Source organism: Etheostoma cragini, chromosome 1 (assembly GCF_013103735.1).
Source record: "Etheostoma cragini isolate CJK2018 chromosome 1, CSU_Ecrag_1.0, whole genome shotgun sequence".
Taxonomy (NCBI): domain Eukaryota; kingdom Metazoa; phylum Chordata; class Actinopteri; order Perciformes; family Percidae; genus Etheostoma; species Etheostoma cragini.
This window is the reverse complement of record NC_048407.1, coordinates 30,550,301-30,572,206: the sequence shown is the minus strand read 5'-3', so window position 1 is coordinate 30,572,206 and position 21,906 is coordinate 30,550,301. Positions and strand designations below refer to the sequence as shown.

The 21,906-nt window shown below is 39.9% G+C and overlaps 1 protein-coding gene across 2 annotated transcripts in view; it reads left to right on the top strand.

Annotated features, from left to right (window-relative positions):
- The window catches only part of prmt3 (protein arginine methyltransferase 3), a 59,169-nt gene that overhangs the window by 20,113 nt on the left and 17,150 nt on the right, over positions 1 to 21,906 (top strand). For both annotated transcript variants that reach the window (XM_034869182.1, XM_034869188.1), the window contains exons 11-13: positions 7,298 to 7,376; positions 16,607 to 16,794; positions 19,068 to 19,154. In XM_034869182.1, coding sequence (XP_034725073.1) covers positions 7,298 to 7,376; positions 16,607 to 16,794; positions 19,068 to 19,154 — 354 coding nt within the window. The remainder of the gene's footprint in view (positions 1 to 7,297; positions 7,377 to 16,606; positions 16,795 to 19,067; positions 19,155 to 21,906) is intronic.

The window sequence follows — 21,906 nt, the reverse complement described above, 5'->3', positions numbered from 1 at the left end:
CCCCCCCAACTCACACACGGCAGATTTTTGTTGCTGTAGTGTAGACCAGGGGTCTCATTTATCAAACATTTGAAAGGATCCTTACTAAAAAAGTACGTACACCCGAAAGCCCAAAATGGCGATTTGATTGATTTATGAAACCGTGCTCACGCACATCTGTAAGCAATGTCCAAAGTCTCTCTCTCGTGGTTCTTCAATTTGGGGTTAGTCCTCCTGCAGTTCCAGTAGTGCCATCACGCAGCATTACGCACAGGGGGGAGGGGGTCACGGCAGTGTTTTTGTTTACAACAATTTGTGATTGTTCACACCTTGCCAAAAGCACAGCATCGACTATACCCCCCCCATCCGGCAAGACAATTTGAAGACAAAAGTGTAAAAGGCAAACACAGTTTTCTTCGTGCAGGTTTTGTTACAGTATTAGCAGTACTAACAGTATTAAAGTTATGACTGGTAACACGGACACATAGTGTAACAAATGCGCGACTTTAACATTTGATTGTACATGCACAGACATTTAGTTTTTTACACTATGTTCTGCCGTTCGCTAATGGTAGGGTATTTTATGCTATCATGTATTCCATGGAGTCAGGCCATCTTCTCCTCCTGGGCTCCGTAGCGGACTCTGTGATGTTGAGACAGCGCCGATTTAAATATTAAAAACAAATTTTGATTTAAGATTTGAGTTGGTTTTTAGAAGGTGTTTATGGAACAATTATCACTAAGTCCAAGCACAAATAACCCTGCTGGATTGATCTTCATTATAAACGTGAATGATATGGAGAGAAAAAACATGTGTGAGGCATCAATGCTTAAAATATTAAGACTAGTCATTTTTCCTCCAAACGCATGGGTCAGAGTTTGTGCACAATGTCAGTCTTGTTTTGAGCGTACGGCACGTTTGTAAATGAGACCCCAGGCAGTTTGATATGTACACTATAAGGCAAAAACAAAAATCCTGGGTATTTTTGTTAAATTTAAACACACACCTTAAAGTTATTGTTTCCTGCCGCAAAAACATACTGACCACTGTTAATGGTAAATTACGTTCTGCTGCTTATTATACATTTTTATAAAAAGCAACAACACAAGAACTTGTTAAACACAGAGTCCTTGCTTTGCACCTGGTCTTGCTGAAATACAAATTTTACCGAGATGATGTATTAAGTTTAAAAAAAAATCTTTGGTCATCCATCTTCACATGACATCACCATATTTTCCGAAATGTGTCTATCTACAACAAGTCAGAGACATGTTTCCTCATCACCCATCTGTATTAATGTAAATCTTGTTTTTCCCCCTTCGTGCCTAGTGAAGCATTGGCATATGGCCATATAGGCGCTTATGGGCAGGGTTTTATGTAAAACCCCACAATGCAATTCAATACAATAATATCTACTATATGTATCTAAAATGCAATGTTGCAATCCACTCACCTGGTCAAAAAATCACAGGGAAAGGGATAACTGCTCTCTGGTTTGAGTAGCTACAACATGCAGAACATGAACCTGACAACCTGAAATATCTCACAGTCATTCTTATAAACACAAACCCATAATCCTGCAATGCTCAGTTGAGAAATAGCCTCCACGTTCACTCAAAATGATGAATTTAATAGTGGCTTGTGAATGCTTGGACCGGTACACAGCCGGATACAAGCATATTAGGATTTTTATGGTGTATGTGTCAATTCACAGCCATCATTCTTTATTCCGCAAAGGCAGACATTGTCTTATTTTTATGCTGCTGACTTAGACTTTGACCTTAAAACCAAATAACTTTTAACGCAAAGGTGCCTTTCCCATATTCCAAACAGTAAATCGAGGCGTTGGAAAATGATGTGTGCCTGTATTTACTATCAGATTATCTGGTCTTCAACTACTGACATGATGGAGTTTCTCCCCTCATTACAGCCACCAACAGCCTTCACAGTATTCCACTGCCCTCTCTGGTTTTAAGTTTCCAGTCTGCACATTGAGGCAAAGACTTAACTGCATGAGCTGCACAGCAAATGTCTGTATGACAGGATAAAAGGCGGGAAATATAGATTTTGTAGTAAATAATTGAGCAAAAGATACATATATTGGATACAAGCACATCCAGGTGAAAATTTGCCATTTTCCTTGTCTTAAAATGTCTTAAAATGTCTTAATGTCTTAAAATCATTTACGTACTTGTTTGAGATGTTTTACCATCCATGGAAATTATCGCACCTTCTTCTCACAACACACAATGTTCTTATCATTGATTTCAGAAGAGCCACTGCTTCTAATAACCTTGTAACTATACTGAAAACGACTTTGCTGTTACACTATCTTATCTCAATTCTCATTTGCATGCCTTTAAATGGAAATTAGGCTGATATTGGAGCCTGCACAATGTACACTCACCGAGCGTTAACACACCAAAATCTATTACTCAGATATGCATGTTATGTGTATGCTAATTTGGTAGCACCTGACAATGTAGACTAGTATAGAAGAGGCATCTTGACGAAGAGGCGCCTTCAGTATTCAGTGAAGCGTGAAAATACTGCAAGAAACACACACATTCATACATGCACACCCGTCTCCTTTAACTTGCCTTGGCCCTCCTGGGACGGAAAGTGATGATGATCTGCAGTAATTGAGGAAGACGTACTATATGTTGAATGCAGGAGCAGAGAGGAGGAACTACAGGGTGCAGGAAAGTGTAAACTGCTGATGCAGATTTTGTACCAAAAGGCTTTTTCTAGAGTTGCCACTGCCCTTGAATTTACCCAAATGCTAAAAAGTTTGAAAAGTTTTCCCTCTTTAAAAACTCTGCACAGATAACTCTTGTAATTATTCCTGCAATTATTCCTATTTTCCTGTCTTTAGTTGAGTGGAAAAAATGGCTTGCAGTGCTAGAATTTACAACTGAAATTCTATACATAGTTCATTTGCATTTCTTTCTTTGTGTGTGTATATTAGTGCACATGTAGATGTGGATGTGAGTTGGTGTGGTAGCCCACTCAGGGGGATGTATATTATATGCAAATTGTGTTAATGTGTATAAGCTGCTCCAGCCCATTCTCATTAGGTTTTCATTAGTCTCTTTTATGGAAATGCACAGTGACTATACTGCAGAGCATCATCTGCACCAGCCTGGCTGGCTGACAGTTAAAGCTGGGCTGCTTCCTGCACCAACACCTCGTCCTGTCTATGTCACTGAGCACATAGACAGACAGATCGATTGGGGGAAATGGTATAAAAAAAAAAGTTAGTTTCTTGAGATTTAATCTTATTTTCTTAACACAAATGAATAAACATAAAGGCTATTTTTATTTTATTTTTTACCCGGAAGGAAAGAAAAAAACACTCAGTTTAAACCAGGCGGATCAGTCTACTTTGATTTACTGGTATTGATCAACCAACACGTTGGCAACAGCAGATACATAAAGATCCTTTTGTGATACAGAGCTGTTAAATTGCGTAGGTATTAACCCTTTAAGTAATACTTCAGTAATTTGTCCTTTCTTTTACTGACAGATGTGTGAATTTAATTTCTGTGCGTTCAATGCAGAGGTATTCATGCATTTTTTTGTTTAGCCTAGAATATAAACTGGAAGCAGGAGGAAACAGCGAGCGTAGCTTGCCTTCCAACAATCTGTGCATTTGAAATGTATTCAAATATGAAATGTTGTGTTTAAATGAGTGGTTAGTTTGCACATTGGAGCCATTCACCAACCAAGAATAGGTGCACACAGCATCTCAGACGTGCTGTGGTGATGGCCACCGTCTTATACCTCTGACCCAGCGGGCTCTTTTGTATTAGTGATTAGTTTGTTAGCTAATGCATCGCAAATAAGAACGTTTTGAATTAATATGCTTGAGGGCCTAATTTGTAAACCTTGGCTTGCTAGTGATCCCTGCTTCCATTCTTTTTGCTAAGCTAACCTAAACATGTTGCTAACTCAGTTTTCAACACTGCTTCATCAACCTCATTTGACTTTTAGCAAGATAGCAAATAAGCACAGTTCCTAAATTGAATCAATGCATCATGAAATGATATAGATATCATTGGTGGTGTTTACTCTCAGGTTATTTGGCATCTCTTCTATGCCTGCAAGCAATACTTTTCAAGCAAATTGGACATTAAGATTCATGTTGTCATCTCGTGCAGTAAATAGGTTCGTAGGTGCGTTTTATCACTCTCTTCTCATTCACTCACTATTTAAAACATTTTACAAATTGAGCTAATGTGGGTGCTACAACTGAGTCTAATATCAGTACAATATATCTAATACAATGAACTTAAATCACAAACTTTACCGGTCAGCCAAGGATAAAACAAGAAGGGATGCCTCATCTTTGCACTGTCCTGCAACATTTTGCCAACTGTGTAGTAATGGTAGGAATTATTTTAAAACTTGAACTTTTAATTAAAATGCTGAGACACTGTTGGACTGAGTTGGATGAAACTGTGAGGGGATATTAAATATGAGCGCTGTGTTGTCGTAATTAAAATATCAGCACTGACTAGCCTGAAGGATGTCTGTGTATCATTAAAAGTCCAACTTTCCAACACGTTCCTTGATATGCCATACAGCCATCTAGCTGTCTGTGCACTGATCGTCTACACTGAAACAGCCCAAAACTGCTGCGCCATTCAGTTTTATAATTTAAACTTTAGTGATGACACATAGCGCAGGGGCACCTCCGTCATTCAGGAGTGACAAGACATCAGTCTGACAGAAATGTCAGCACTTCTGATTTAGTTCCAGCCCTCCTCACATCCTATTTTAATGGCACAGAAGTTGGTCTACGTTTCAGTTTTTTTGTTGGTAATTGTACTGTACATGCTGCTGGGAGGATATGGTGGAGGGCAGCAGGGGGGGCAGTAATCCTGGACCATTGTTGACGATAAAAGTAAGGTGTGACTCTGCTTTCAGGCATATCTCTCTCTCTCTCTCTCTCTCTCATATCCTCTTCCCTTCAAGAGAAGCAGTGTCGCGTGAAATTGGGATCTAAATTACGAGGCTGGTGTTCTCTGTGTGAGGGTTTTTAAAAACGACCCGCTTGGCTGCTAAGGACACCAACTGGACCACAACAGTCAACAGCAGAGAATTCGAGTGCCTGACTTTAGTTCAAGACCAGTCCATTGTTGATAAACTGAGAGAACGTTTCCCTTTATCGCCTCGCTGATGATGAGTCGGTTATATCAGCTTCATCGCTGTCACCGTTATCAGCTCGGGCCCATGACAGAGATGGTGAGGATTTTGGAATTAGTTCTTAATCCGGGCTGGTTCCCCTGTTTGTCTGCTGCTTTCTCTGCTCTTCTTTTTCCAATAAAAGGTTGTCTTTATTTGAATAATAGGCCTCTTATCTCAGAGAATTACTATTCTGCTGGCCACTGCATCTCCTCCACCCCATGTCCTCATTATCTTTAGTCCTGGCCCCCACCTCTCCTTATCCCTCTAAAGAGAAAGTAGAGATATTGGAATCTTTAACAAAACTCAGGCAATTTCTTTTTCTCATTTTGTAGTTTACCCTTCAAATTTCATCAACTGTGTCACCGTAGAGCTGCTTACATCGTGCTTGGACGGGTCAAGCGTTGCAGTATACTGGTAGTGAGCCATTCTCCAAATATTAAACTTTCCAAAAATGAAAGCTCTTTGTTATCATGTTGATTGCTTGCTCTGTAATGAAACATTTTGGTTAAAAAAGTTGTACATTTTACTTTATTCAGTACTTCTATTGGTCATGCCCTGATAAAAGCCAGTATGTTAACAAAACATTCTCACTATTGTTGTTGTTCCCCACACACAAACCAGTTATTAAATGCTTAATCAAATCTAGCATATAGTCTTAAGGCCATGGTAGTCTTTTGCTCTTTACTTTTGTGTATAACTTGGGCTTTATTTCCATATCAGAGGCCTCGGTTCCACGGGTTATAAATATAACCTTGTACTCACAAAAGTATTGTATTGTAAGTATTATCAGAAGATCTGGCAGGTTGTAAACAAAACAACAGCTAAATCAAACTTAATTGGAAAAGAGACTGAAGGAATTTTAACATGATAACCCAAACTCTCCATTGTTAACATTCACCACAGCTGACAGACCAACTTACTGGATCCACTTTGACCATCTGTACATGGTATAATGGTGTAGTTATGCATTTTTCCTGTGCACTGGGGGATTAGTAACAACATTATTCTCTTAATAAAGTGGTTTAGATGATGTTGCTAAACTGTCAGCTTGTTTGCAACCCAGGTGATGATTTGACTGTTGTATTTGTTTTCCCTTTTGGGCCTATTTTTATAGATCTTGCCATCTTCTGAGATGTTTGGTGACACTTGCTTTCCCACCTTTGTGCACCTCTTCTGTCCTACATGCTGGACCTGTAAATCAGTGCAAATCTCACAATAATGAACATTGTCAGGTCATGGGTAAACTGATGATTAAACACTAATGGGATTGTATTTGAATAAATGTCAGTATCAGATGGCCCATCAGAAGTCCATATCAAGGCACGTAAGGCTTCATATGTAAAGGTAACATGCGGACAAATTTATCATTGTGATGGAAAACCATAGGAACCAAATATCCAGATAGAAAATGTAAGGGTTTTTTCTTTCAACATTCTTTTCCTTGGGCTCTTGTAAAATACAGATGTGCAAGCATTGATGGGTGTTTTTGTTCCTGAAGGAGCCAGTCAGTGAGTTCCTCAGTGCTTTGAAATGACTGATATGGGCCATCAGTTAAAGGAAAATGTGCATGTAGTGATTTTGCGTCACCTCCTTGTCCCAGATGAACGTGTGCCCTCCCATATGTTTGAAACCGCCCAAATGTGGTGCACATAAATACCATAGCGAAAGTGCCGGCGTTGCAGCTCGGGCTTATCCGATTGGTTGATCGGCTGGTTGGAGGGGTAGGAGGCTGAAAAAGCCATTTGTCAGCAGTACCCGCCACTCAAGCCAACAAATGTGGACAAAACTCAATTTCAACATTAATGGAATAATACCACGGTTAATGGGCCGTCTACCGGAGCAGAACAGGAGGTCAACCCAGTGTCAAACCTTTGCATGTTGGGTGGAACACCACGTGGGCACATCACTCAATTCACAGTCATGGCTAATTCCGGTTTCCACTATAGTGATCTTGAATTGAAAAATAATTGAATTGTCTTGAGGTTTTGTACTCTTCTCCTTGCACTCATTTATTACCTGTCTTGAGTTGCCAAAGATACTAGATAATGCTGGATAAACCGCTGCTTTTCTCTGTAACCTTGTTCCAGATGATACCTGGGATATAATGTTTCTTTCCTCTCTTTCCAGGGTTACTTCTTGCTGTTTGAGTCCATGTTGGACTCTGTCCTGTATGCCAGAGACCTCTACCTGGCCGACGGTGGCTCAGGTAGGTCCCATCTATTCCTCACTACAAAATGAAGGTAGCACAAATAACTGACACATTGGAGTTGCCAATGTCTCTCAGGTAAATGACATATGCCAAAAAAACTGAACAGAAAATTATTTTTCTTAGGCATTGTCATGCAAGTCTTCCGTTGGGAATTAATTCTTAATTTTAAGAGTGATGAAGCACTGCCTCCCAAGCTGTTTCTGTACAGTTTTTTGAAAAATCAACCAAAGTTGTATGGGGAAGTGGAAGGAGTGGTGGGGGCGTTGCTTGGCTTTGTTAACGCTATAGTAACACAGACAGCCAAACCCATTGTGAACATTCTTTTTACAGTAGATCAGACTACCTTGGGTGTGCAGACCTGAATCTCAGTGCGGCAAGTTAACAAAATATCACGTGGGCCGGCATCATAGGCAATACAGACTAATAAACACATAGGTTACATGGCTTGAGGAGCTAAATTCAAGCTACCGTACTGTCTGTGCCAACACTAAACAGATTTGAAAAGACTAAAGTAAGGTGTACTACAGCATCTCCACTGGCCGCTGACGTTTAATTATCAGCTGATATAGATTCCACATCAAACCTGCAGCCTCATGTTCCTCCTGCATCTATTAAAGTGAGCTTCCCTGTCCTTCTCCACTATGTAAGGAGCAGCAGGCTGGCACAACTAAATGGAGCATAAACCCTTGAATATCTTTGGTATGATCACGTTTTTGTCTAAGTTGTCTAACTCTAGTTTCAAACCCCAAAAAAGGCATTAAAGTTTTTCATCTGCAAATCTTACAGCATTTATACTATTGATAAAATTCTCCACATACAGTGTACCGTATATCTACATGATTTGGGTTTTATTACTGAGTAAAGGCATTGTCCCCGACCCCTGCCTTTGAATAGTTGGGGTGATGCAGCGCGGTGTGAAACTAAGATTTCAAAATTTCATCTGTCAGCAGGGAGAAACTGCTCACACCAGCCCCCTGTGGTTATTACAAGTAACAAGTTGGGATGATTGAATTGGTTTTCCTGTAGTTCCCACTGGGTGTGGCAAATTGTACATGTCAATACAAGCAGCAAAACACTGCAGTACTACCCAAGTAGGTTTATTAAATGCACCAAAAACGTGAGGGAGAGTGGAGGATTTTACTCTAAAACATAAAATTGTATTTAAAAAAAAAAAGGAATGTCTGTGAGTTGAGTCTTTTTTTTTTTTTTTTGACAACTTGAGTATACAAATGCCTCGGCCTTTGAATAAGAGCAATACTCAGAGGTGGGGAAGCAAACAGCTGAGGGGGAGGCTCAGCAGCTCACCTCAACCCGACACACAGCTGTTTTAAAGACAACATGTCTCCCGGATAGCTGGCCTGAAGGATGGGCACAGAAGGGAGACTTGTGGACAGCAAAATGGGCACCATTTTTACTTTTTGCCTCACTAGCGGCTTGGCCTGATCATGGTGATGTCGGTTTGACCTCGTTTGCTGCCTGGGATTCTATTGTGAACCTTTTCGACATTCAAAATTACATTTTGAGATGGACAGTAACTCTAATTTGCACAAATCCTGACAAGGAAAATGTAGTCTGTGAGATACATATTTTAACTGTGATTTTAAACTGTTGTAGTCAAAATAATAAGCCCAAACCATTTTCTTTGTGCGTTTGTGTGTGTGTGAGACTGTGGGTGTGACTGTGAGACTGTAAGACTGTGACTGAGTGAGCGAGTGATCCCATTCCTGCCAGTGACCAGATTTAATGACTTGTGCCAACTAAGGAACGGTTCCACCACATTGCCTTTAGTGGCTGCTTGGGACACGAGGGAGAGGTCTCACACACACACACACACACACACACACACACACACACACACACACACACACACACACACACACAGATTGACAGCCAGAATGACCTCACCTATAGAGATGGATCTGTTAGCAAGAGAGATTGGACAGGCGAACGTGCGACCAGAGAAAGGCAGAAAGTGACAGGTCAGAGGACACCGTATGGTTCGTCATGAGCCTTTAACCCCGAGATCCCAGAATGTGCTGCTCTGTCTGGATCTACTGCCACTCAAAACTAGGAAAAATCAACTTCACTCTATAGTGCTGCTCTCATATGATTACATAAAATCAAAATGGGAAAGTTTTTTAAGCTCTACAGCCTAAAACACCCACTGCAAATTCCCAGTACAACTGATGCATCCCTCCAGGATGGCTTGTTTTTGTTTATATTTTTTTTCACCCTGTCTAAAGAGAATATTGTACTTTTGTTGGCCAGTTTCTGGAGTAACATTGATGAGCACTTTACTTACAAAATAATAATATTGGAAACTGGAAGACTTCAACAAATGGCTGGAACGGGTTTCAAAGTCTCTGTAACAATGAATCATGTGTCATTCATGTAAATAATGATAAATACCATAACTAGTTTTCTAAAATATATTTTATTCAATAATAAACAGTGTGCGCCTTCTCTTTTCCGTTGTTAGCTCATTTCTGATTAGTTAAAAATTCTGGACTTCCTGACTGGACTTTGAGCTGATTGGTTTGAATCCTGGTCCTTGGTTGCTACAGCTGTTCTCAGTGAAATTATATAAAAATGGAGACAATTCTTATTCTAGTCACAAAAATCATATATTTAGGTCAGAAAGAGATTCATAATTTCACTAATTTGATAAATGATGTTGTTTTCCCATGCCTAATTCAGCATGCATGGTGCCAGGGGTTAGTTACCTGTGTCAGTGCTACAGGTTAAGCCTCTTCCATGTTGTTGTTTTGCTGCACCTTAATGCCAAAACCAAGACCTTTTAATGTACTGATTGTTGATCCTAATACAGTTATTATGTCACATTAGATTGATTAACTTCTATTCTTTAGTTTATTTCCTGTGTGTGCGCACACATGTGCACATGGCCGGCCCTGCAGCGCTGCTGTATGTGTGTTTAAGTTACATTAGAAGAGAGCTACAGCAGCTCCCTCATTCTCCCCACTACATTAACCTCCCCTTCATCCCTAAATGTGTCCCTGCCTGGCACAGCGTCCAGGGAAAAGGGATCTGTTTTGTCCCATGCCCCCTCCCACACCGTCTTTCCCTCTCCCACAGCCGACCAATGGGTGAGGTGGACTGAACAAGAGTAGGGTGGTGGGGGTTGGTGGGGGCCATGAAAAACGGGCTGTGAGCAGCGAGTCGAGAAGGACGCAGATGTCAAAGCCATGAATCTGGGGACGACCGTGTACCCCCCACCAACCCCCACCTTCTTCCTCTTTCTCGCTCTCCAACCACAGCAGCCCCTCCGCTGCTTATTCATCTCTCTGTCTCTGTGTTCTCTGTATTTCTTTTTCAGTGTGTCTCTCAGACGGTGTGTGTGCGTGTGCACTGTCACTAGGTACGGTGACACTCACAGGGTCACAAGCAGGCTTCAGCTATTAATTGGAGACCATGAGTTGCCAATCACAATACTGTTACCATCCATTTACTCACTTTATGGTCAGATCTGTCGAAGGTTATGTGAGACTGAACACTAACACACATGCCAAGTAAAATAAATAACATGCTCATTGGAATGCTTGTATTTTTATTAAACTATAAAAAACAGTGGCAGTAAAAATATTTGAAAGGTTGGGCCAACTTGGTTTCACAGCAGTTACAGTGAATCCAAATTTTCTGGATTATTCTTTGTATCTTCTATCCCTCCTGTTTTTTTTACCTGTAAAACACCCAATAACTTTTGTTTTAAAAAGTGCAGTAACAATGAAGGTTATAAACCGTATATTGAAGGTGGAAAAGGTATCAAACAGTCCACAGAAACATCTCAAACCACTCTTACATTGTGATCAGTTTTTCTGCTATACATAAGATATTTAACCCAGTCATTTTGCCAAACGATGGATGCATTTACAATATATGATTTCAATGGGTCAAGCTCATAATATCTCTGCTGCCTTTCAGAAGGAACTGATGAGCTTGTTAGCTAGACATATCATCTGGTAAGCTAACAGAGTTTCGGTGTTCCTTCAGCAGGACTATGGAGTCCAACTAAGCACCTACTGTATTCAGATGGCAGTATCTGTGAAAGTCCCTACTGATATTTTGCTGACTGTTGTTGCTTTATGCCTATTGGCTGGCATGCTATTTGAATTAAGTGAATATTGCTTCTAAGAGTTATTGCTGCTGCTTGCTATTGATAACTGCTTACAGTTTGTGCTGTTGCTGCTAACAGTTAGTCATGGCTGTCTGCTCTAGCTTGTGCAACTTTTTTACTATTTCTATCTCCTATTGCTGCTACTGTGTACCTTCTGTACTTTTATGCTTACATATTTTGCCTTTTCTGTATTTTGTGCACAGTTAAGTGTGCAGTTATGTTGTGGCCTATTTTTTAGGTTATGTAACCATGGTTCCTATGGTGGGAAGTTAGTCAACTATAACTGACTACGCGATCAAATCAAATGAACGGACAAACATCTAGCCAGACATGTATAAAGTACTACACTCCCATACTTGTAAAAGTGCAAATGCTCCATTAAAAAAAGTTACTTAAGTACAAGTGTGCTCTTTAAGCACCCCACTTAAAAAGAAGTACTAAAGTATTCAACATTTTTGCACTTAAGTCTTCCAAGTAGTTCATTTTAAAAACAATGTAAAGTCACATTTTTGAATATCATATTGTTGGAGTTCAACTTTTAATTGGTTGTAAGAAGGTGCATTACAGTCAGTCACAAGCTGTACATTGTTGGATATAAAGGAAGTTTTTGAAATAAACCCAAATTAGGTATATTAATGTTACAGCTGTGGTAACTACTATTATCTGATATAACGTAGTTATTAATCACATATTAATGAATTCTGAAATAAAATGTACAACGTACAAAAAACGTATCACACACTAGCTAGTAACATGTGTGATGTTGTGGAAAGTTAGCAAGCTAGCAAAATACAGATGAACATGAAGAACCTGATGGTTAAATCCATTCTTTTCCCTCTTTCTCATCTCCCTGTCTTTGTTATATTTCTTCCTGTGTTTCCCCACTTTGTCCCAGGCATTTGTTCGTCAGTCACAACTCGCATGTATTTTCATTTAATCGTCACTCACTGACGTTTTTCTAACCAGGAAAAAAACAGATTGCCCTGCTCTTCCTCTGATTGGCTAGTACTCGTTGCCATCTGGGTCAGAGCCAATTAGAAGCAGGATGTGGGCGGGGAAAAAACTCTGCTGTCTCGTGTGTGTATGGGGAAAGGGGAGGGACAGAGGGAGCAGGAAAGAGAAACCACAAAAATATCTGCTTGACAACTTGTTATGGAGCTGGGAACAAGCTCATATAAGCAACTACACTTTAGAAACAAGAGAACCAAAAGAACCGCGACAATTAACATTTGTAAGCCACTTTACAGGAAAAACAAGCCCGAAGTCGCTTATAGGAAGCGGACTTGGCAACGCTGAAAGAAACTCTTATGTAACTTAGACAACTAACGTAGCCGTAACTACACACGCTACATAGCTTTAGAGATAGATAGCTTTTCTGTTGCTATCTGCTTAATGCCACAGCTAACACCTTTTCAACTCTATCTGCTATTGCTACAGCTAACATCTGCTAATGATTTTCAGCCATCTGATATGTTGTCTTTGTTGGCTATATTCAGTCTGTTCTCATTGGACAAGTTGCCTTGTTCAATAAATTCTCTTAGTAGACGTTATAATAATGCCACGGTCAGGTATATTCACTGTAACAATACACTGTGCAGATTTTTCTTTCTGGCTCTCCTGTTATGAACATCTCTAATTGGTACATATTCTTTTATTGCTACTAGGGGCAAGAAGTTGCAAAGTACGTTTAAAATATTCCCATGAGCGTATTCTAAACTCTACTTTAGGCCCAAGGCCTCTGTGTTGGCTAATGTCACTTCACATTAGGGACACCAATGGCTTCAAGCTTCTCAGCTCGACTTAATCACAGCATATTAACCATACCCAAAAATCTATTCAAATGTGAAAACACTATAGAAGGACATTAAGGCTCATGTATAATACTCATTTAAGACATGGATAATGTTCATTCAATAGACACTGTTATGTAATATGAAGAGTGACCATAATTGCTGCCTATGCTCAGTCTTAAAAAAAAAAAGGAAACAAGAAAACACAGTTCCCTAGTGAAAAATAGTTTTTCTGAGGCTAAATCTTCAAAGCTTGTTTGACCAAAATACAACCAGGGTCATTTTCAGCAGCGGTCATTTCTCTCAGGTGATAGAGACACTGTCAACTGTGATACTATCTGTTCTGGCCACTAGCACAAACTTCAAAATGATTCCAAATCACGTGTTTTCACAATAATTTAGAATCTATTCCCCCCACCAAGTAAGTTTGTTGAAGGCCGGAATCACATCATTTTTATTTGTTTTCTCTCTCTCATTGTTTACCTCAAAGCATAGTTATCCGTGTATTTAAGGGAGGGCGCTCAATCAAGTGCTGGCAGAGTAACAATATTATTGATGCTGTGCAACTTTCATTAGCCTGTCTACCTTAAGTAATGAAGGGGATAATGGACAAAAAGGATGTTGGTTTTTTGCTCTTGTCTTTGTGTTTGCTTGAAGAAAAAATGAGGCGGCCATTTTTATCTCCGCTGTTTAATTTGTGCAGCTCAGAAAGTTGACTCATTCAACTTGGAGTGCCAGTGAAATGGCTTACAATGAAATTTAAGCTCTTTTAGGCTCATAGTATCAAAGAGACCTGCCCGCCATGGCCATCCCATTAAAAATGCACCAAAGGGTTCTCTGTGATTACAGCCTCAGGGGCCAATGAAAGCAATGACATGCATATCTGTTGATCAGATGTGTTGCATATGTGAATGACACCAGTCCATCTTTGAGATTTCACCCACTTTCTTTGTTTGGGTCATACACTATCAGGTAAACATACCTTTGTGTACATTTGCACATGGTCTGGGGATGTGTTCAATAATTTATATTTCAGACAATACCATGCCTTCAACATTGTAGCTGTCTGGGGAAGCCCTTTTACTGTTCATGACAAGATCACTGTGCACAAAGCCAGCTCTATTAAGAAAAGGTTTTCCCAATTTGTATGTATAAAACCCTTCTGGCCTTCACAGAGCCCCGGCCTTAATCCTGTCCAACACTTTTTGGATTAACCAGAATGCCAACCTAACAGCTTGACTTCACTGATGCTCTTGGGATTGAACGGGAGCAAAGCCCTGCAGTCAGGTTCCAAAATCTTGTTGCAAGCCTGTTCTTAAAAATGTAATCTGTTTTATTGTGTTACCATAGTAGTGCTTATAGGACAATATGATTTTGAAAATCCACATATGGTAATATTTGAGTGGCAGGATGAGAGAGAGGAGGAACGTCACACACCAGTGTTGGGGGGGTGGCGACCATAATGAAAGTTCAGGCCTGAGGCAAGATAGTTGCACACTCGTAGCAATGATGTAAATAAGGATTGAATAATGTACCAAAACTATTTGGATGTTAACATTTTATCCATTGAGTGTAACATATAAAGTATTAAAGTAGGACAAAATGGTCATCAGGCCATGTTTTGTGCACGTGATGGTTAGAGTCATTACAGCAGCATCATGAAATTAATGTGAAGCTCCACACCCACAAGGTGTTAAGGCGTTCTCTGATTAAATTTGTTGAATGGTTTTCAAGCCAATACATTTGTTGATATTAAGCACGTCTAAGCAATGAAAAAAAAAGTTTATAGGACCAGGATCTGTCCACCCTTTCCTTTAGTTATGATTAATGATCTTTAGTTTAGATGAAAATAAGTCCCTGAAGGGATTCACTCATCGCTGACCAGGCAACTGTGCAGTAGTTGAGCCCATTGAAACTGCATTATGGGATGCAATGACCTCCAAAATATCAACTTTACTTGGTGCTCTTGTTTCTTTTGGATATGTAGATTAGATTAGATCAGATTCAACTTTATTGTCATAACACAGGTACAGGTACAAGGCAACGAAATGCAGTTTAGGTCTAACCAGAAGTGCAATAGCAGTAAGGGCAGGATATACAGGGTAGGGCATTGTTCTGAGGTTTAAGAAATAGTAAGGTTCAATTAAAGTGCATTGTCAATTGGGCTGCAACTAACAATTATTTTCAATGTCTGTTCATCTGTCATTAATTTTCTCGATTAATCAATGAGTTGTTTGGTCTAAAAAATGTTAGAAAATGGTAAAAGAAATGTTGATCAGTGTTTACCATAGCCCAAGATGACGTCCTTAAATGTCTTGTCTTGTCCACAACTCAAATGTATTCAGTTTGCGATCATAGAGGAGTGAAAAAGTCTCGAAATTCCTCAAAAAACAAGAATTTATAAAAGGGAATATTAACATTTAAGAAACTGGAATCAGATATTTTTGACATTTTTTTCTTAAGAAATGACTCAAAACCGATTAATCAATATTGAAAATAGTTTTCAATTATTTTAGTAGTTAACAACTAACAGTTAAACCGATTAATCTATAGAGCTCTAATTGTCAGAACACCTTGCTAATAACACCGTTTATGTAACAGATGATTAAAAGACTATGAATACAAATTAGCAAAGCGATAAGTGCAGCCAGACACGGATGCAGAAATAGAAAAGTCAACTTTCCTCTGCTCAGAAAACTGACTGCAAAAACTATAGGAACCAATAACAGAGAAACTACAAAGCAACAAAGGCAGGGACTGAGGAAATGTCTACAAAAGCAGCATCTTTGTGACAAAACCTTCCATTAGAGAGTCCAGCTCCTCCCAGGTTGGAACAAAGCTTCTCTGCCGGTTCAGAGAAGTACTTTTTTTTTATTTTTTGTTGCCGGTGACCTTTCTATGTCTGTGAGCTGGCTGACATTGCTAACAACATTGCCAGCTCTCTCTCTCTCTCTCTCTCTCTCTCTCTCTCTCTATCTCTCTATCTCTCTCTCTCTCTCTCTCTCTGTCTCTCTCTCTGTCTGTCTGTCTGTCTGTCTGCCTCAACATCCCCATTTTTTATAGTTTCTGGGTCCTTTGGACGAGGGCATTTAATGTCAAAATGATGTGCAAATTTGTCACACTACTGGCATCTAAATGAAACCCAGTGATATAAATGTCAATCAATATATACCTTGAGACTTTAATGTCAGGACTTGAGGCGGACTTGCGACGTGTAAAACAATATCTACAAAAATGATGTACTTTGTACTTTTTGTTCTGTTATGATCAGTCCTTGACTCCCTTTGCACCTCTCTTTTCTCTAGTATATCCAGACCTTTGTAACATCAGCCTGGCAGCGGTCGGAGACACACAGAAGCACCAAGACCACATTGCATTCTGGGATGACGTGTATGGCTTCAACATGGCGTGCATGAAGAAGGCAGTTGTGCCTGAGGCCATGGTGGAAGCAGTGAAACCAGAAACACTCATCTCTGAACCTACAGTCATACAGGTAAACATGTCTATAGCCCTACACACTGTTCATATATGTATACGTATGTACTGCAACATTCAACCTACGGTACAGTGTAGTGGCTTTGGAGATTGAATAGTAATACTGATACATCTAACCAATGTTCAGCATTTCTAAAATGACAATTAGATACAATAGAGTGACTTGTCTCTATGATTGGACATGTTACGTGTTAAGTATGTCTAATACTGCAAGTCGGCGTGTGAAATACTGTTTAATGTTCCATCTTATGGTATCTTGAAGTGATTAAAATCCAACCTGAAAAGGCTAAATCACTCTTCTTTTGAACAGCTTTCTATTAATAAACACTTTTTGCTCAAAGATTACAGATAGGGAGCCAGGTCCAGCCCTCAATATGTTTCTGCTATGGATAGGTGACATCAACCATTAGGATAAACAAAATGGTTCCGCCAGAGGTTTCCCAGAGACTCAACCTTTAGCGCAACTTTAGGTTTGTTTTTCTGTAGCAGTGATCTGATCAGGATCCTCAATTTTGTCACCTGTGGATGACTGACTAACTACCCAAATCTGATATCTAACCCCTTTAACAGCTGGGTACTGGCAAACCAATAGAGTACGATCCTAATGTACAAGGATTTTGGAACCTACAGACAGTAGGAGAAATAGAGTTAGTGGGACCCAAGCTGTTAGACTTTAGACAGGGAATGAGAGCGGGAGTTAGCTGTGGAGAGAGAGATAGGGGCCCTGAAGGTGTGTGTGGTGATGCTATGGCACTGGGTGATTGATCTGTCTAATCCTTGTTTAAGTTCCTCTTAAGGAGACATCATTACACTCAGACCCCTGTGGATTGAGTGGTTTTCCCTTATGGGAGAACAGACAGAAATAAAACAATACAATACACAGTAGTCTGACATATAAATGTACGTACACCCAGCGGCCGATTTGAGCTTCAAAGTTACCGGAAATCATTCATTTTCAATGGAAGCCGGCTTCTCTCAAATGCAAAAGCAGAAAGTTCCAACTAGGTCAACTTCATGGTAATGAGCAGACGTCCTTTGCGCTGGTTGATTCCAGAGAAACATGCGATCGAAGATAGAATGCTGCCACGTCAGAGCGGCCAAAGCTCCCCCGTACGTAGAAGCGTCCTTGACAGGGCGGCGAGAGCTCCTTTTGTAGCTCAAGTCGGCCGCGGTGTGTACGTACAGTAAGAGCAGAGATATCTCTTCTGAACTCTTCTGTGTAGGAATGCTCTCCCCTCTTGTCTCTCACACCATTGTGGGTTTCTTCGCCGGTTGTCCTGTTTGCTAAGCAGCATGTCCTCCACTCATCTGTGGACGTGATGTATGAGGGGGGAACTTGATATAATTGAATTTGAGTCGTCTAATCGATAGTTTCTCCCCTCCAGTGACAAATAGACAGACCTATTGCCCAAATTACATGGACTCTCATCTATTGCCTCCTGTTGAGACGATCCAATAACATTCCATTAAGGCTGGCTGCTATTGCGTAAAATTGAGAGCCCTTTCATGAAATTATAAATTCCTGCAAAACAGCGTTTTTTTTTTCTCAGTGAGAACAGATTGGAATGTTCAACTTGAAGAGTATTTACCATTTGAAGCTGCGTTAAACCTTTCTTATTTTACCATAATGCCATAATTCTAAAAAGTAATTTGGCTATAGTGTGTTGCTCTAAATTATGTCTTAAAGGCCGAATCTGTGAATCACATGTAAACCTACCAGTACCTATGTATTGTGTCAGTGCAGTTTTTCTGCTGTTGTCAGTCGATTTGTTTTACCTAGACCAGTGTATTAACCAGGAGTAGGTTTCTGTAAGGTGTTCTGTTGCTTGTAGCATCCACTGCTGGCACATCTCTATAGCAGTTGCCGACGTAACTCGTGTAATAACATCATGTATGTTTTGTCAGATATTGACAAGCATATTTTATCTACTCCCCAAATGCCCTTGTTAGAACATTATCTGTAGCTATGTTTTTTAAGCTCATTTTGTCAGCAGCATTACAGGAGAACTGCTGGCCAGATTTTCCTGAAACTTAGTGGAACGCTGTAGCATGGGCCAAGAAAGAACGCATTGAATATTAGAGCGGATCAGATTCACGGGGTGGATACACAAAATAATTTGTCACTTTTGTTGATATTGCCATATCTCTGCCCTCTCCATGTGCCCTTTTAGTTGTTTACTTGTTTTGTATTGCTTGATCACAGTCCATATTGACATCAGTATTTATTTATCTTTAAGTTCATCATTTTATGTGGGTATTTTTGACTTTCAGACCATTGACTGTAACAGAGTGTGTCTGTCTGAGCTGGAGTTTGCATCCGATTTCTGCTTGAAGATAACAACCACCACAGACTGCACGGTAAGTACACACAGACACTGCCCACTCGCACACTGAGACACCCACAATCCAGTTGATAGGAAAACATTTGTAAAGTTGATCTAGTAAGACTTTTATGATCTTGAAGTATTTTGTCTGGTAGCACGCAGAGCCTCTGCAGTTATCAAGCACTACCCTTGTAACACTGGGGCTTAACTGTGTGAATAAGAACATATGTTCATTATGTCATACTTTATGTTGCTGAGATCTTAAATGCAAAAAGTCATTACATATTGTTTGTTTAATTGGGGTAAAAAAACTCACCTGGGGAAACAAAATATCTTCCCAGATGAGTTTTTTTTTCTTCCATCCACTGTTACCACCTGTCATTTATCAGAGATGCTGTGCAAAAGGAGTGAGGCAGTACAACTAGCCGAGACATCTGTCAGCTCATGTTGATGGATTAGGTTTCGGTATTTAGGAGGATGTCTGTCAGTTTGAACTTTTATAGAGTTTCAAATCGAATCAGAGCATTGAGGCTAATGTGACTTTGAATTACATGTCATTCGACATAATTCAATTTCAATTCAATTTTATTTATAGTATCTATTCATAACAAGAGTTATGTTATCTCAAGACACTATACAGATAGACCACACTTCAGAATTTACAAGAACCCAACAGTTCTAGTAGTCTCCTCCAGAGCAAGCAACAGTGCGACAGTGGCGAGGAAAAACTTCCTTTTAGGCAGAAACCTCGGTCAGACACAGGCTCTTGGTAGGCGGTGTCTGACGACCGGTTGGGGTTAGAATGAAGAGATTTTGCAGCCTCTCTGATCCAAGGGAACATTCTGGGGAAAAAAGAACATAAGGACTCCGGGGAATGACTCCCCAGACCTAGGTGAACATAGTGAATGTTCACAGCCTGCTTGCCCTGTTATTTTGTCGTAACACACACGCTTACACAATCACAAGCCACCTCTCACCCTGGACTGGAGCCGGAAATAGTTGCAGTGTGCGCCTTTCCTGTAGATACCTGTCTTGGTCATATACCCACTCAACCAAAGCTGACTTTCTTTATGCTTTATTATTATCAACAGATAATCGTGAAAAGTTATCGCAATTTCAATATTGATCAAAATAATTGTAAATATCATTTTGGCCATAATCGTGCAGCCCTAGCTTCTGCCTTGTCCCCTTACACATGGTACATACTTGTCTCACATGTCAACGTACTGTAAATGGACTAACTTCATTCAGACAAGTAGGTAGCCAGGATAGTTTGGAGCGTGTGGATAGTGTGGAGCCACCATTAAGTGTCAGTGTTCACCTTGGCCTACTTTGTGTTCATCCTACATGATCGTGGTGCTGGTAATGTTTGCTGATAACATTCCCAGACAACATATGGGAAGTTGAAAACAAGCTTAGTAATATATAGCAGAATCATTTTCAGTGCAAACCTTCTCCTCAGTGAGAAGGTACTGGATGAATGAATTGTGTGACTGTAATGTATCCATCTAATGTTTTTATGTTGCTCAAGTGTAAACTGACTTTTACACAGTCTGATAAGTCTTAAAGAAAAAACAAAGTAGTGCTAATTATTTAATTTGTGCTCTAAAACTAAGAACTTGTGTGCAGAAATTACCAGGACATAGTGTTGAAACAACTGTTACAGTATGATTGTAAATACAGTACATTGTTGTTGGTCGGCACTATTTTTGCTAAAAGTCGGTCTGAAATGAACTTCGAAAACGGTATGTAACATTTTATCATGTGTTTAAAGGATTTCAAATACAATTCAACCCTATTAATCAGTACGCCCTCGACATATTCATGTATCTCTATCAAAATCAAACTATATTAAAACAGTCAACTCATTTATTTCCATCACTGAAAAAAAATGTTGTTAATTAACCCAAAGACAAAAATAAAGAGTCCTATGTAAGACATATAAGTCATCTGAAACCTGGTTGAACCTTTGAGTTGTGGTGTCTAGGTCAGCTCGACCGACAACTGCAACACACAGTTGAAGAGTGTGTCCTCACTGAGGGTCAGCTACAGGGCTGTAAAGCATGGAGAATGGTTTATGAGTCTATTTGGTGAGGTTCTGGCAGACACCATAACACACACACACACACACACACACTTCCCCTGAACTTCCTCTAGCATCTGAGCCACATTTCTCTCTGTGATACGAGCAGCAACCTGCCGACTACAGAATAGCCCCTGCAGTCTCTGACGCTCTGCACTGTGAGAAGTGATCTGTCTGTAGAAAAGCCCATTGTGTGAAGCAGCTTTGTGTTGTGCTGCAGTGTCACTGCACTGTCTGGCGTATTGGTTTAATGGATAATCAATAGGTGGTTATTATCTGGCCTGTGCTCCCTGGCCAGCGAATGAGATTTGTAAACATCCTCATTTTTCCTGTCTTTTCTGCTCTGTAATTGAAAACATCCAGTTTCTATATCTAGAATGTAACTCCAGTCATGTTAGGGTTCCTGCAGCTACACAGATGATTGTGATTGCATGACATGGAGGTGTAATATTTTTATTTTGAGGTTTTAGATGCACGACCACTCTTCCCCTGCTTTCTTCCTGCTATTTCACGCTTCTAGTCATCTATAGTTGTCCGGCTGATATGAAAAGGTGCATGTCTTAAAATATCCTGTAAATGATTTATCATTAAGTCGTGCTATCAGTCTCATTTTATCCAGTTGTTTCTAGCTTTTATAATGGGGGTATTCAGTGTAGAATATATCACTTTTTTACTCATTTGTAGATACTCGCCTCCTCCATCC